The sequence below is a fragment of the Entelurus aequoreus genome, linkage group LG02, assembly GCF_033978785.1.
Source record: "Entelurus aequoreus isolate RoL-2023_Sb linkage group LG02, RoL_Eaeq_v1.1, whole genome shotgun sequence".
NCBI classification, from domain to species: Eukaryota; Metazoa; Chordata; class Actinopteri; order Syngnathiformes; family Syngnathidae; genus Entelurus; species Entelurus aequoreus.
Genome location: NC_084732.1, coordinates 50698524 through 50713566, shown reverse-complemented (window position 1 = coordinate 50713566; position 15043 = coordinate 50698524). Strand labels below are relative to the sequence as shown.

The 15043-nt window shown below is 38.4% G+C and overlaps 1 protein-coding gene across 5 annotated transcripts in view; it reads right to left on the bottom strand.

Annotated features, from left to right (window-relative positions):
• Nucleotides 1–15043, bottom strand: part of sbf2 (SET binding factor 2) — a 259041-nt gene that overhangs the window by 173886 nt on the left and 70112 nt on the right. For 4 of the 5 annotated variants that reach the window (XM_062028691.1, XM_062028699.1, XM_062028716.1 and 1 more), the window contains one exon: nucleotides 5108–5193. The exons of the other annotated variant lie outside the window; for it this stretch is intronic. In XM_062028691.1, the coding sequence (XP_061884675.1) occupies nucleotides 5108–5193 (86 nt within the window). The remainder of the gene's footprint in view (nucleotides 1–5107; nucleotides 5194–15043) is intronic. 5 annotated transcript variants of the gene reach the window in all.

Sequence of the window (15043 nt, the reverse complement as noted above, 5' to 3'; positions counted from 1 at the left end):
ATATCCTGACCTGCAGAATAAATGTCATGTTTTCTTTCTTAGTCAGTGGCACAACACTTAACTATGTTTTGGGGTAATCAGTTAAATAGTTTTGGAGTTGCTGGCAAGAGACATTAATAGTATGTATGTATGTATGTATGTATGTATGTATGTGCGCAAATAGATAGCGTGGCCCCCGGCCAAATTCTTTAAACCCAATGAGGCCCCACGAGTCAAAAAGTTTGGGATCCCTGCTCTAGTCACAGGCAATTACAGTGTCTGTTAGTCCGGGTGAGGAGTCAGTTAAGATAGAACTAATCAGCGCCAGGCTAGAAAATTCCTGCACAAACAGCATTTCTTCTAGAATAATACACAATTCACATGTTTTTTCTGTAGTGACTGTGCCAGAAGTGAACATGCATTTTTACTGAGGTGGCAAATTATGACGCGTGCAGTTTAACGCAGCACCAAGCAAACAATCTGAAGATTCCCATCATATCAATTCCTAGATATGGTCGAAATCATTTAAGGAGCACTACACAAAATAAACGTAACGTTATTAATATCACTACTATGGATAACATTAACAATAATTCCTCAAAACAGCCCACTACCTATAATATGGGCTTTTTAAACATAAGATCATTGTCTCCCAAAATGTTATTACTTAATGAGGTCATTAGAGGCAACAATCTTAACATCATTGGTCTCAGCGAAACCTGGCTCAAACTAGACAAATTTTTCCCGCTTAATGACGCTTCTCCTCCTAACTATACGAATGCACATATTGCCCGTCCTCTTAAAAGGGGTTGGGGGGGGGGGGGGGGGGGGGGGGTCACACTAATATACAATGAAAACGTAACCTTACCCCTAACCTAAGTAATAAATATAAATCATCTGAGGTGCTTACTATGAGGTCTGACCTGGCTGTTATCTATCGCCCCCCTGGGCCCTATTCGGACTTTATCAGTGAATTCTCAGAGTTTGTCGCTGATCTAGTGACATGGGGGATTTTAATATCCATATGAATACCCCATCAGACCCTCCGTGTGTGGCGCTCCAGACTAAAATTGATAGCTGTGGTCTTACACAAATAATAAATGAACCCACGCATCGCAACAGTAATACGATAGATATAGTGCTTGTCTGGGGTGTCACCACCTCCAAAGTTATGATACTCCCGTACACTAAAGTAATGCCCGATCATTTCCTTATAAAATTCGAAGTTCTGACTCATTGTCAACAAGCTACTAATAACCACTGCTTTAGGAGCTGCAACATTAATGCTATCATAACTATGACTCTTGCTGGCCTACTGCCTTCGGTAATGGCGCCATTCCCAAATTATGTGGGCTGTATCGATAACCTCACTAACAACTTTAACGATGCCCTGCGCGTTGATAGTATAGCACCGCTAAAGCTAAAAAAGGCCCCTAAAAGGCGAACCCCCTGGTTTACAGAAGTAACTAGAGCTCTTAAACTATCATGTAGAAAGCTGGAACGCAAATGGCGTGCGACTAAACTTGAAGTTTTCCATCAAGCATGGAGTGATAGTTTAATAACATATAAACGCATGCTTACCTTAGCTAAAGCTAATTACTACTCCAATCTCATCCGCCTCAATAAAAACGATCCTAAATATTTGTTCAGTACAATAGCATCGCCAACCCAACAAGGGACTCCTCCCAGTAGACCCACCCACTTGGCAGATGACTTTATGAATTTCTTTATTAAGAAAATTGAACACATTAGAAAGGAGATTAAAGACAACCCGTCCCAGCTACAACTGGGTTCTATCAACACAGATACGAATGTACAGTATATACGACGGACATTGCCCTCCAAAATAGTCTCTCTCTTTTTGATAAAATAACATTAGAGGAACTCCTGCGGCGTGTAAATGGGACAAAATAAACAACGTTTACTTGACCCACTTCCTGGGAATCTTATCAAGGAGCTGTTTGTAATACTAGGACCATCAGTGCTAAATATTATAAAATTATCACTTTCCTCTGGCACTGTTCCCCTATCATTCAAAAAAGCGGTTATTCATCCTCTGCTCAAAAGACCTGACCTCGATCCTGACCTCATGGTAAACTACCGGCCGGTGTCCCACCTTTCTTTATCTCGAAAATCCTCAAAAAAATTGTTGCACAGCAGCTAAATGAACGCCTAGCGTCTAACAATCTCTGTGAACCCTTTCACTCCGGTTTCAGGGCAAATCACTCTACGGAGACAGTCCTCGCAAAAATGACTAATGATCTATTGCTAACTATGGATGTTGATGCGTCATTCATGTTGCTGCTACTTGATCTTAGCGCTGTTTTCGATACCGTCGATCATAATATTTTATTAGAACGTATCAAAACACATATTGGTATGTCAGACTTAGCCTTTTCTTGGTTTAACTCCTATCTTACTGACATGGTGCAGTGAGTCTCCCATAACAATGTGACCTCAGAGTATGTTAAGGTAACGTGCAGAGTTCCACAGGGTTCGGTTCTTGGCCCTGCACTCTTCAGCATCTACATCAGGGGTGGGCAATTCATTTTTACCGGGGGCTGCATGAGCAACCCGAGCACTGCTGGAGGGCCACACCGACAATATTTCAATTAAATTTTGCTCAAATTATTTTTGATATACCGTAAGATAAATAATAATAATAATAATATTTTCATTTAACCTAACTTATCTTTATACAAAAGCAGATTGCTTTTGATGGGTTTTTTTTTAACACTTTCTTACACAACACTTCCTGATGTATAATACAATGCAAAAATTTCAATTTCTGTCACTTAATCCTGCATCCTCTTTGTTGTGAACGTAGCACGCCTGTAAGGTGATTGGCGAAGAAGGAGGAAGCGTTGTTGTTGCGGAAATGAGGAGTGAGGAGAGACGTGCGTGTGGAAAGAACGAGCTGTTGAGCTGTGTTAGTATAGGTTGCTCAATAAAAGTTTAAAAAGAGCGTCAGACTTGGTGTGCACTTCTTCTGGACGCTACAATTGGTGTCAGAAGTGGGATGAAATGCTTCCCAGTTCGCCTTGCCATCAAACCTGGGAGTCTTCATTGAGGGCGGAATTCCCCCATGCCAAGCAGCGTGCGCTGCACCTGTAGACGCTTCCTCTCTCCTTCCTCCCTCTCTCTCTCTCTCTCTCCTGTGACGCTGCCTCTCTCCTTCCTCCCTCTCTCTCTCTCTTTGCGGCGAGCTCCTCATGTCCGGGATTCACACGGCACCTTAAGTCCCCACTCAATGTACTTCCCCTCCTGTTCCATCTTGACAAAGTCGCCCGGAAACATCGTGGCACGTACCTCCCGATGACGTAGCAAGCTGAGCACACAAGCAGTGCAGTATGCGCACACAAGCAGCGGCAGTTTGCACAAAGTTTTACTTATGATACCAAATGTAGCGTCCAGAAGAAGTGCACACCAAGTCTGATGCTCTTTTTAAACTTTTATTGAGCAACCTATACTAACACAGCTCATCTTATCTCGTTCCTTCCACGCGCACGTCTATCCTCACTCCTTCCGCAACTCAAGAACACAACATCAACTTGAGCAGGTCGTTACACTATATTCTTTAAACACAGCAACCTGTGCAGTCCATGTCTTGTTGAAAACACGCCATTCGTCATCAACTTTTCTTTTTTTAGCGTCTCGGGGATAACCGGGCATCACACTGTGCACCTTCACTCACAGGTTACACACGGACATATGCCCATAAATAACACTTTTCAAAATAAAAGCAGCACAGTTGTATTGCACGCACGACATAGATGTTTTTTTTAATTTATTTTGTAATTTGTGATTGCCGCTGTTCACATTCACTCACAATCGCGCACGAGCATACGTCCACACGAAAGTAATACAAATAACGCTTTTCAAAACAAAAGCAGCACCGTTGTATTGCACACTCGAAATAGATACTTTTTAAAATTTATGATTGGCCTCACGCGGGCCGGACAGGGACGTACAAAGGGCCGGATGCGGCCCGCGGGCCGCAGAATGCCCAGGTCTGATCTACAGGCTGCCACTAGGTGACATCATACGCAAATACGGTGTTAGCTTTCACTGTTATGCTGATGACACCCAACTCTACATGCCCCTAAAGCTGACCAACACGCCAGATTGTAGTCACCTGGAGGCGTGTCTGAATGAAATTAAAAAATGGATGTCCAATAACTTTTTGCAACTCAACGCTAACAAAACAGAAATGCTGATTATCGGTCCTGTTAGACACCGGCACTTATTTAATAACACCACCTTAACATTTGACAACCAAACAATTACACAAGGCGACTCGGTAAAGAATCTAGGTATTATCTTCGACCCAACTCTCTCATTTCAGACACACATTAAGAGTGTTACTAAAACAGCCTTCTTTCATCTCCGTAATACCGCTAAAATTCGGGAGTCGAGAAGTCAGTACCGCGCGCCATTTTAAAAATGTTTTAAGTTTGATGCGCAGCGCATATAGCGCTGCGTCACAGTGCGTCAGAGAAGCCTCCATAAACATGCAATGGGCAAGGGTGAGCCAAAGAGGATGCTCTGTGCTTCGCCCCCGTCAGGCGCACAGAAGAGCAAATGGCCGTAACAAAGGCACATTAAAAGATACCAGTGTGGCAGTATTGTCTCAAATATATTTCTAAAATATACCAGTATTAACTATAGTAATATCGGTATATCGCCCAGCCCTACACACGCAAAACATGGCTTGGCACTGAGGATTCGAAGAAAAACACAACTTTTGAGGCATCCACACTGGAGAATAACAAAACTTAACGCCATCTAAAAAATAGTATAAACCATATACTAAAATATATGTAAAAATAAAATATTACATTTAGTTTAGCTTAGTTTATTTCAAACATGAACACACTTACAATACATACACATACAACACATTTTACGATAATAAAAACTTAACATTGAAATAATACTACTAGTAATATTAAAAATTAAGATAGAAAACAAACCAATAAAATTGTAAAAAAAACAAAGAGTTTAGAGCAGTAAAAAGCCTGATTGAAAAGGTGTGTTTTTTGCCTTTTATGTAAATTTCAAAGCTAAATATAAAAACGTATTGTTATTTTTTAGTTATTTTTGAGTTCATTAAATTGGTATCACTCACCATCTCCACCCCTTGTGGGAAAGCTGTTCGCTCCCAGTCCTTCTTGGGGAATCGCTGAATGATCTTCCCACATCCCTCTCCTGAACCTGCAGACAGAAATAACAGTGAGTGTGTTAAATAATGCAACATAGTTTCTTGATTTCAAAATAATCAAATTAGCCTAATAGCATACACAAACATCACATTGGTGTTGTGTGCAATAATTTGAAGTTGAGGCCAAGTTCAGCGATCAGAACATCTTTGCGTTCTTATTAGTAATTAGTATGAACATATCATAATTTTCTTGTTAGATTAGGTATTTTTGTTTTGATGTTTCTTTAATAATTTTTTTAATTTGTTCAATGTGCCTGGGGCCAATTAAAGACAAGCCATTTGACGCAAATGGCCCCCAAGCCGCACATTGGACAACACCGGTTTACATATTTTACGAGAAAGACAAAGTGGTAATAAACGACGGAAGCTGTCTGCATGCTCTGTTAAACTCTATTGCTAGCCATGACTCCTGCTTGTCAAACACTGGTCTGCATGCTGGAGGATGTACTCTGTACGCTTCCGTTAGTCATCTTTTTATGGCACATGTCATGCATGCCTTGTATTTAGCTCCAGCAGGAAATGTGTCACATTTAGTCACAGTTTGTGTTTTATTGCCGAGTAAACGCATTACACAACAAACATTTTTTGTGTCCGCCTAATTAATGAGCTGTCCGTAACAATTCGATGTGCTTCAATGTACAGAAACTGTGTGCATGTTTGAAATAAACTAGACATTTCCCAGTGGCACTACCATGTACACAAGTACAGAGGACTAATGTTACTTTTTTATTACTATTTAGGAATTGCCTTAATTGGAAACTTTCCCAACATTAAGATGTAATTTCCCTTTTTTAAATTGTTTCTAGGTTAAATAGTATTGCCCTAAACTTCATTGGCTTCCTCTTTGGCCCAATGCTGCATGTCTTTACAAAGTTGCATGATAATCACCCCCATAAGTCATACAGCCAGACAAAAAGTAAACGCCCCAGCCTTTGCTGCAGGTGTGCTCTACCAAATTAAGATTGTCTCTCTACATTTCAGGTATGGCGAGTTTGTCTCTGTGCGATATAGAAAATGACTATATCGTGATATTCGAGTATACGTTCTCACGCAGTTGCTTTTAGCTGCGGGCATTACACTGCAGGCGTTTCTCACTCTTTGTTGTCTCTCCTTCTCACAGAGACGTAAAACAAGCGCACCTTCTTACATACATCACATACGTATACGCCCTCGCGGAGCAGAGAGGTAGCGGCATGGGTAACGTTAGCTGTGGTGCGAGTGGTAATACGAGAGAAAGAAGGTGCGAATCTGGTAACAAATGAGGGAAGAATTAATTCCCAAGAAAAACTGCACAGGGTCTATCGTCTGGCGCTGGTGTGGCTTCAAGCGGGAATATGTCGAACAGACAACCGTAATATGTCAAGTGTGTGGCAAAAAGTAGCACCACTGCTAATATGTAGCATCATTTTAAAAGTCACCCGCTAGAGCAGGGGTGCCCACACTTTTTCTGCAGCGAGCTACTTTTCAATTGATCAAGTCGTGGGGATCTACCTCATTCATATACAAACCCCGTTTCCATATGAGTTGGGGAAATTGTGTTAGATGTAAATATAAACGGAATACAATGATTTGCAAATCCTTTTCAACCCATATTCAATTGAATGCACTACAAAGACAAGATATTTGATGTTCAAACTCAAACTTTTTTTATTTTTTTCACATAATAATTAACTTAGAATTTCATGGCTGCAACACGTGCCAAAGTAGTTGGGAAAGGGCATGTTCACCACTGTGTTACATGGCCTTTCCTTTTAACAACACTCAGTAAACGTTTGGGAACTGAGGAGACACATTTTTTAAGCTTCTAAGGTGGAATTCTTTCCCATTCTTGCTTGATGTACAGCTTAAGTTGTTCAACAGTCCGGGGGTCTCCGTTGTGGTATTTTAGGCTTCATAATGCGCCACACATTTTCAATGGGAGACAGGTCTGGACTACAGGCAGGCCAGTCTAGTACCCGCACTCTTTTACTATGAAGCCACGTTGATGTAACACGTGGCTTGGCATTGTCTTGCTGAAATAAGCAGGGGCGTCCATGGTAACGTTGCTTGGATGGCAACATATGTTGCTCCAAAACCTGTATGTACCTTTTAGCATTAATGGCGCCTTAACAGATGTGTAAGTTACGCATGTCTTGGGCACTAATACACCCCCATACCATCACAGATGCTGGCTTTTCAACTTTGCGCCTATAACAATGCGGATGGTTCTTTTCCTCTTTGGTCCGGAGGACACGACGTCCACAGTTTCCAAAGACAATTTGAAATGTGGACTCGTCAGACCACAGAACACTTTTGCACTTTGTATCAGTCCATTTTAGATGAGCTCAGAACCAGCGAAGCCGACAGCATTTCTGGGTGTTGTTGATAAACGGTTTTCGCCTTGCATAGGAGAGTTTTAACTTTCACTTACAGATGTAGCGACCAACTGTAGTTACTGACAGTGGGTTTCTGAAGTGTTCCTGAGCCCATGTGGTGATATCCTTTACACACTGATGTTGCTTGTTGATGCAGTACAGCCTGAGGGATCGAAGGTCACGGGCTTAGCTGCTTACGTGCAGTGATTTCTCCAGATTCTCTGAACCCTTTGATGATATTACGGACCGTAGATGGTGAAATCCCTAAATTCCTTGCAATAGCTGGTTGAGAAAGGTTTTTCTTAAACTGTTCAACAATTTGCTCACGCATTTGTTGACAAAATGGTGACCCTCGCCCCATCCTTGTTTGTGAATGACTGAGCATTTCATGGAATCTACTTTTATACCCAATCATGGCACCCACCTGTTCCCAATTTGCCTGTTCACCTGTGGGATGTTCCAAATAAATGTTTGATGAGCATTCCTCAACTTTATCAGTATTTATGGCCACCCTTCCCAACTTCTTTGTCACGTGTTGGTGGCATCAAATTCTAAAGTTAATGATTATTTGAAAAAAAAAAAAAGTTTATCAGTTTGAACCTCAAATATGTTGTCTTTGTAGCATATTCAACTGAATATGGGTTGAAAATGATTTGCAAATCATTGTATTCCGTTTATATTTACATCTAACACAATTTCCCAACTCATATGGAAACGGGGTTTGTATATATAATTTATATTTACTTATTTATGAAAGATATGTTTTTGTTAACAAGTTAAAGGTGTTTAATGATAATGAAAGCATGTTTAACACATATAGTTAATATTGTTAACAAGTTAAAGGTGTTTAAAGATAATGCAAACATGTTTAATGAAATGCAATGAGTTTGCATTCTTTTATACTGATAAAATTGAAGGCATCAGACGCGCCATCAATATCACAAGTAAAAAAGTTGGATCACCACCCCATTTAGGCAAAAGTAACACAACAATGATGGCAAGCTTTAATGCCATAGACTCTAAAACTCTAGTGGAAACGATGACAGCTCTAAAGTCATCCACCTGCTGCCTTGATGTTTTACCTACCAACTTCTTTAAGAATGTTTTTGACTGCTTATCAACAGACGTATCGCAAATAGTTAATAATTCTATTCAATCGTGCAATTTCCCAAAGGCTTTCAAAACTGCAGTCATTAAACCTCTTCTAAAAAAGCGTAGCCTAGATGCCTCTGTTATCAACAACTACAGACCAATTTCAAATCTACCATTCATAAGTCAAATAATTGAGAAAGTTGTCCTCCAACAACTAAATCACTTCTTGGCTTCTACTGGCTGCCACAACAACTTCCAGTGAGGATTTCGACCTCTTCATAGCACAGAGACGACCCTTCTTAAAGTTATAAATGACATCCGTCTAAACACAGACTCTGGCAAAACTTCAGTATTAATGCTATTGGACCTCAGTGCTGCATTTGACACTGTCGACCACTCAATACTTTTGGACAGGTTGGAAAACTGGGTGGGGATCTCAGGCACAGTTTTAAGCTGGTTCAAGTCATATCTACGATAGGAACTATTTTGTTTCCATTGGTGACTTTGTATCAGAACCAACCAACGTAACGTGTGGAGTCCCCCAAGGTTCAATCTTGGGGCCGACTTTATTTAACATCTATATGCTCCCACTAGGACAAATCATGCAAAATAATAACATTGACCATCATTGCTATGCCGATGACACCCAAATCTATGTAGCGCTATCACCAAATGACTATCGCCCCGTAGATCTTCTGTGCCAGTGCATTGAGCAAGTCAAACACTGGATGTGCCAAAATTTCCTACAACTAAATGAAGATAAAACTGAGATAATTGTTTTTGGTGCTAAAAAAGAAAGGTTTAAAGTCATCCAACACCTTCAATCACTGTCCCTGAAAACCTCAAATAAAGCCAGAAATCTTGAGGTTATTTTAGATTCTGATTTACATTTCGACAGTCACATCAAATCAGTAACAAAATCGGCCTACTATCACCTCAAAAATGTAACAAGACTTAGAGGGCTCATGTCAGCTCAAGACTTAGAAAAACTTGTACATGCCTTTATTACCAGTAGGCTAGACTATTGTAATGGTCTCCTTGCAGGTCTTCCCAAAAAAACTGTCAGGCAGCTACAGCTTGTTCAGAACGCTGCTGCTATAGTTCTAACAAAGACCAAAAAATGTGAGCACATTACACCAATTCTTAAATCCTTACATTGGCTCCCTGTACATCAGAGAATTGATTTCAAAATCCTCCTGCTCACATATAAATCACTGCATGGTCTAGGGCCGAAGTATATCACTGATATGCTCCCACTATATAAGCCCTCTAGATCACTAAGATCTTCTGAGACCAATCTGTTAGCGGTTCCCAGAGTAAACTCAAATCAAGGGAGAGCACCATTCAGTCACTATGCAACAAATAGCTGGAATAAACTTCCTGAAGATGTCAGACTTTCCCCAACTCTGACTACTTTTAAAACGAGACTGAAAACTTTTATGTTCACCTTAGCTTTCAGCTAAATCTTTTAATCTTTTAACTTGTAACGTCTGCACTGTTTTTATTTTTATTGTCTGCATTTTAATTTTGCTTTTATTTTCTTTCATTTCACTTTGTTGTCTGTGAAGCACTTTGAGTCTGCCTTGTGTATGAAAAGTGCTATACAAATAAAGTTGCCTTGCCTTGCCTTGCCTTAACACACATAGTTAATATTGTTAACAAGTTAAAGGTGTTTAATGATAATACAAGCATGTTTAACACATATAGTTAATATTGTTAATAAGTTAAAGGTGTTTAATGATAATACAAGCATGTTTAACACATAGTTAATATTGTTAACAAGTTAAAGGTGTTTAAAGATAATACAACCATGTTCGACACATATAGTTAATATTGTTAACAAGTTAAAGGTGTTTAAAGATAATACAAGCATGTTTAACACATATAGTTAATATTGTTAATAAGTTAAAGGTGTTTAAAGATAATACAAGCATGTTTAACACATATAGTTAATATTGTTAACAAGTTAAAGGTGTTAAATGATAATACAAGCATGTTTAACACATATAATTAATATTGTTAACAAGTTAAAGGTGTTTAAAGATAATAAAAGCATGTTTAACACACATATTCAATATTGTTAACAAGTTAAAGGTGTTTAAAGATAATAGAAGCATGTTTAACACATATAGTTAATATTGTTAAGTTAAAGGTGTTTAAAGATAATACAAGCATGTTTTACACATATAGTTAGTATTGTTAACAAGTTAAAGGTGTTTAAAGATAATGCAAGCATGTTTAACACACATAGTTAATAAGTTAAAGGTGTTTAATGATAATACAAGCATGTTTAACACATATAGATTCCTTTATTTCATGAAGACAAGAATATAAGTTGGTGTATTACCTGATTCTGATGACTTGCATTGATAGGAATCAGACAGTAGTGCTGATAACGTCCGCATTTTCAAATGGAGGAGAAAAAAAGTCCTCCTTTCTGTCCAATACCACATGAAAGTGGTTGGTTTTGGCATCTTATTTGTCCAGCTTCCGTACTCCTTTGTATACACTTTACAAGAAATACATTGTCGCCAAACTCCTTAGCTTGCTCGCTTGTGCACGCCAGCTTTCTGAGACTTATTTTGTTAGCGCAGGCAGGATGAAGCAGAGCTTTTATTGTGCAACTGTGCAGTCGGTCTTTGGAGTTTTGACGACAGGTACGGCGCCAGAGTCTGTTGAAATAAAAAGTGTTTCTCGCCTTCCTGTCGGTAATTTTTTCTTAATAATGACCTGGCAGCAGCCAATGTCATCTCAGAAGACCCTCGGGTGCCGTGAATGTCAATCAAGTGACGAAAGTGACGTCATAGTGAAGATTTATGATCGCTCATTTTTAGGACTATTTTTTTAATGCCTGGCTTGCGATCGACTGACACACCCTCCGCGATCGACCGGTAGCTCGCGGTCGACGTAATGGGCACCCCTGCACTAGAGAATGAGTGTTTGAAACGCCGCATGTCAACATCTCCGTTCGGTGCCACACCCACAAAATGGTCAGGCAACCATTTCCACATCAACACCGTATGAAAAAAATTGTCAACAACAGAAGGAGATACCGTCCGCAGGAACCTACCACATAGCGAAGGACATAGACTATTTGATTTCCTATTATGCAGCTAATTTTTATTTGACAGTTATTGAAATATCTTGTGTGACATCATGCACAAATGTGCACTTTATTTGTTTTAAACTATTGCAGTGGCGTTCTGTACAAAAAGTTCACTGTAATTTAGTGTTGTTTTGATATGTCATCTTAGTGACATCATGCCCAAAAGTGCACTCATAGCTTGTTTTAAAATGTCTCTGATAATCTTGCACTTTCTGTTTTGGAAATGACATGAATATTTGTGCCACTGCTTAATAACTGTTTAATAAATCCAGTTTTGGTAAATAGACTTAGTTGTGATTTCCCTCTCTGCATGAAAGTTTAAAATGAGCATATACTAATGCAGTATGAACAAGAATGTTTTAATGTAGACACATAGAATCATCATACTGCTGTGATTATATGCATTAAGTGTTCATTCAAGGCTAAGGCAAAATATCGAGATATATATCGTGTATCGTGACATGGCCTATCGAGATATTAAAAAAAGGCCATATCGCCCAGCCCTAATTTCAGGATGACACTACTTATAGTTATCATTTTGGCACTTTAATGCCTGATTTAGAACAGCAATGGAATGTATTTACAAAGAACGACACACATTCAACTAATTAAACCATAGTGCCACTAAACTTCAATCAATAAGAAGCCCGAGTGTTGCTTTATTATAGCTTTAACAATAAGGGCAGCATTAATAAAGCACAACTGGCTCGTAAATGTGTCATCACTTGCAACACAAAAACGCATCCCCACACAGATGACTTTTTGTTTTGTCAGTCACAAAACATGCAGAATCGAACTCATTCCCTGAATGTTTCCAAGAGTTTATTTTATTTTATATTGTTTACTTATTTAGGATAAATAAAGTTCTTAATCTTCCAATTACAATAGTAAAAATACTAATGCAAATAATGTTTATTGTGTTTGAAAGAGTGGATTAGTACTATACATTATAATTACATTAGTGCTTGATTTGGTCTCAAAATAATGCTGGCAACAATATCATTTATCCACAATCATTTTTAGGACAGCATATCATCCAGCAGAATGTCAATTTAAATCAATTGTATAGGTTACATATGACAGTCACAGTAACTATGTAAATTCTAATTATGTCCTAATATGACCGATGACTTTATTGACAATGTGAAAAATTAACAAATAATGGAATGCAAGTATTTCAATGATTTTGTTAATGCCAGTGTCATATTGAGAAGTGATGCCCAGAGCTTGTGTGCAATATTGAATATTCGAGTGGGTAGAGAAATAGCAGCGCCTCTGCTGGCTTTAGTCGAGTATAACACCCCACTATATCTCAGTTGCTTTAAGAGAAGATTTATCAACAAATCAACCACCTCCGCATAATCAACCAAATTCTTACCAATCAATTAAATAATTAATGTGTTAATCTCTAAGTTGCCAGCTTCATGCACTAAAAATAAAATAACAATGTATCCTTCCAGGAATGCCCTCTTAATACAGACAGGAGACGTGCCTGCAACCTGTGCAATATGCTCAGCGATGCTGCCCTCATGTTTGGTGAGAGGTCAGACATCAAGCTTCACAATAGTGTGGACAAGGCACGACACATCATCAAAATGACATATTGCTGGCTGCTTCCACTCTAAGAGCATCAGTCTGGCTGTCAACAACTGGCTAAGATCTCGGTCTCTTGTCAAAGAGGGTGACTTATTATTCACCATTCAGCTTTATTGTCTGTGGTCTGCTTGGTTCATTGCTACATTGAGTACAGCATGTTTAACACATGTGAGCTGCGGCATGGTTATACCTGTGAATGTGCCTGGAATAGTATGCTAGTAGAACAGAAGTATCTTCTGGTTTTTACAGCTCCTCTAATTGAAATGGAATGCTCCAAGTTAAAATTTTCAACAGAGAATGAAAATAAATTACAGAATTCCTCACATTCCAAGAGGGTACTCTCTCGTATTAAAACAAGCTGTGCTTGCCAGTGCTACCTCCCTCATATCAAAGAACACAAAATAATGAAACTCAGGCCTGGAAAAAAATTTGCTAATTTTAACAACACCCGCAGGATGCAAGGCTGAAGTCAAATGGAAGGCTATTTATATTCTTTGACAGGAGTTATCTGAACAAAAACAAATCTTGAAAAAGGCCTTGCACACACGTGTGCTAGTTACTATCGGGTGTCCTCTCAAATATACAATGTCATATAAGTTTGTGTCGGCATTTTTTTCTCCACTGTTTTATATTTTGATATCTATGTTGTTTTTCTTTTATCTTGTTTCATTATTATACTGCTTATACTCTTTCTTGGTGTCTCTCTCATGTCTTTCCCTCTCTCTCTCCATGCACTGTCAAACCATCGTGTGCTTTTTAGGGCTAGGCCGATAAAACATTTTGCTGGACAATATATTGTCTCACAAATTATTGCCGATAAACGATGTAATTATCAACATTGTCTTGAGAACGAATTAAGCAATAATGTAATGATAATATATCAGAGTAATTAATGCAAGTATACCTTATCAAATGCAATAAACTATTTCTCATTAGTTATTTTCACCATTATAATTGGAATGCGAAGAACTTTTAAATATCCTGAATAACCAATCAAAAAAATAAAATGGATTTACAATCTCTGTTAGCAAAATTGGATTGAAAAAATATCACAACTACAAATAAAATGGGCTCTCAATCTATGTTAGCAAAAATTGCACTTGAATAAAACCAAAAACAATAAAAGAGACCCTTTTTCTGTTTAGAAAGAAATGATCAAAATATAAAACCATACACAGCACAAACATGAAATAAAATGGTTTAGCAAAGCTTGACAAACAAAATTGCACTTTAATGTATAGTGCAAATCTTAAAGTGCAATGTATTATTATATATATTATACTTTTATTATTTTATTTCTGATTAATATTATTATTAATGTATTATCATTTATTTTTTGTTTATTTAATTGATGTATTTGTAGATATTACTTTGTTGTTGTTGTTTTTTTGCTGTTACTTTCTTTTGGGGGGTGGGTGGGTGGTATGGTTGGGATATAAACAAAAAACATTTGGACATTTAGGGCAGACAACAGATATATGATGTATGTGAATATGATGTAATGAATAGGAATGCCGGATGCTGGATGTCAATAAAAATAAAATGAAAAAAAATAAATAAATATATAAATAAAGTGCAATGTTTTTCCCCAGTTGGGAAAACTGGGCCGGGTGGTTATGTTTTTTTGTTTTGTTTCTTTTGAACAAATTTGGCAAATTAATTGATTTGAAGCTGATGCCAGTGGCCCCGCCTCGA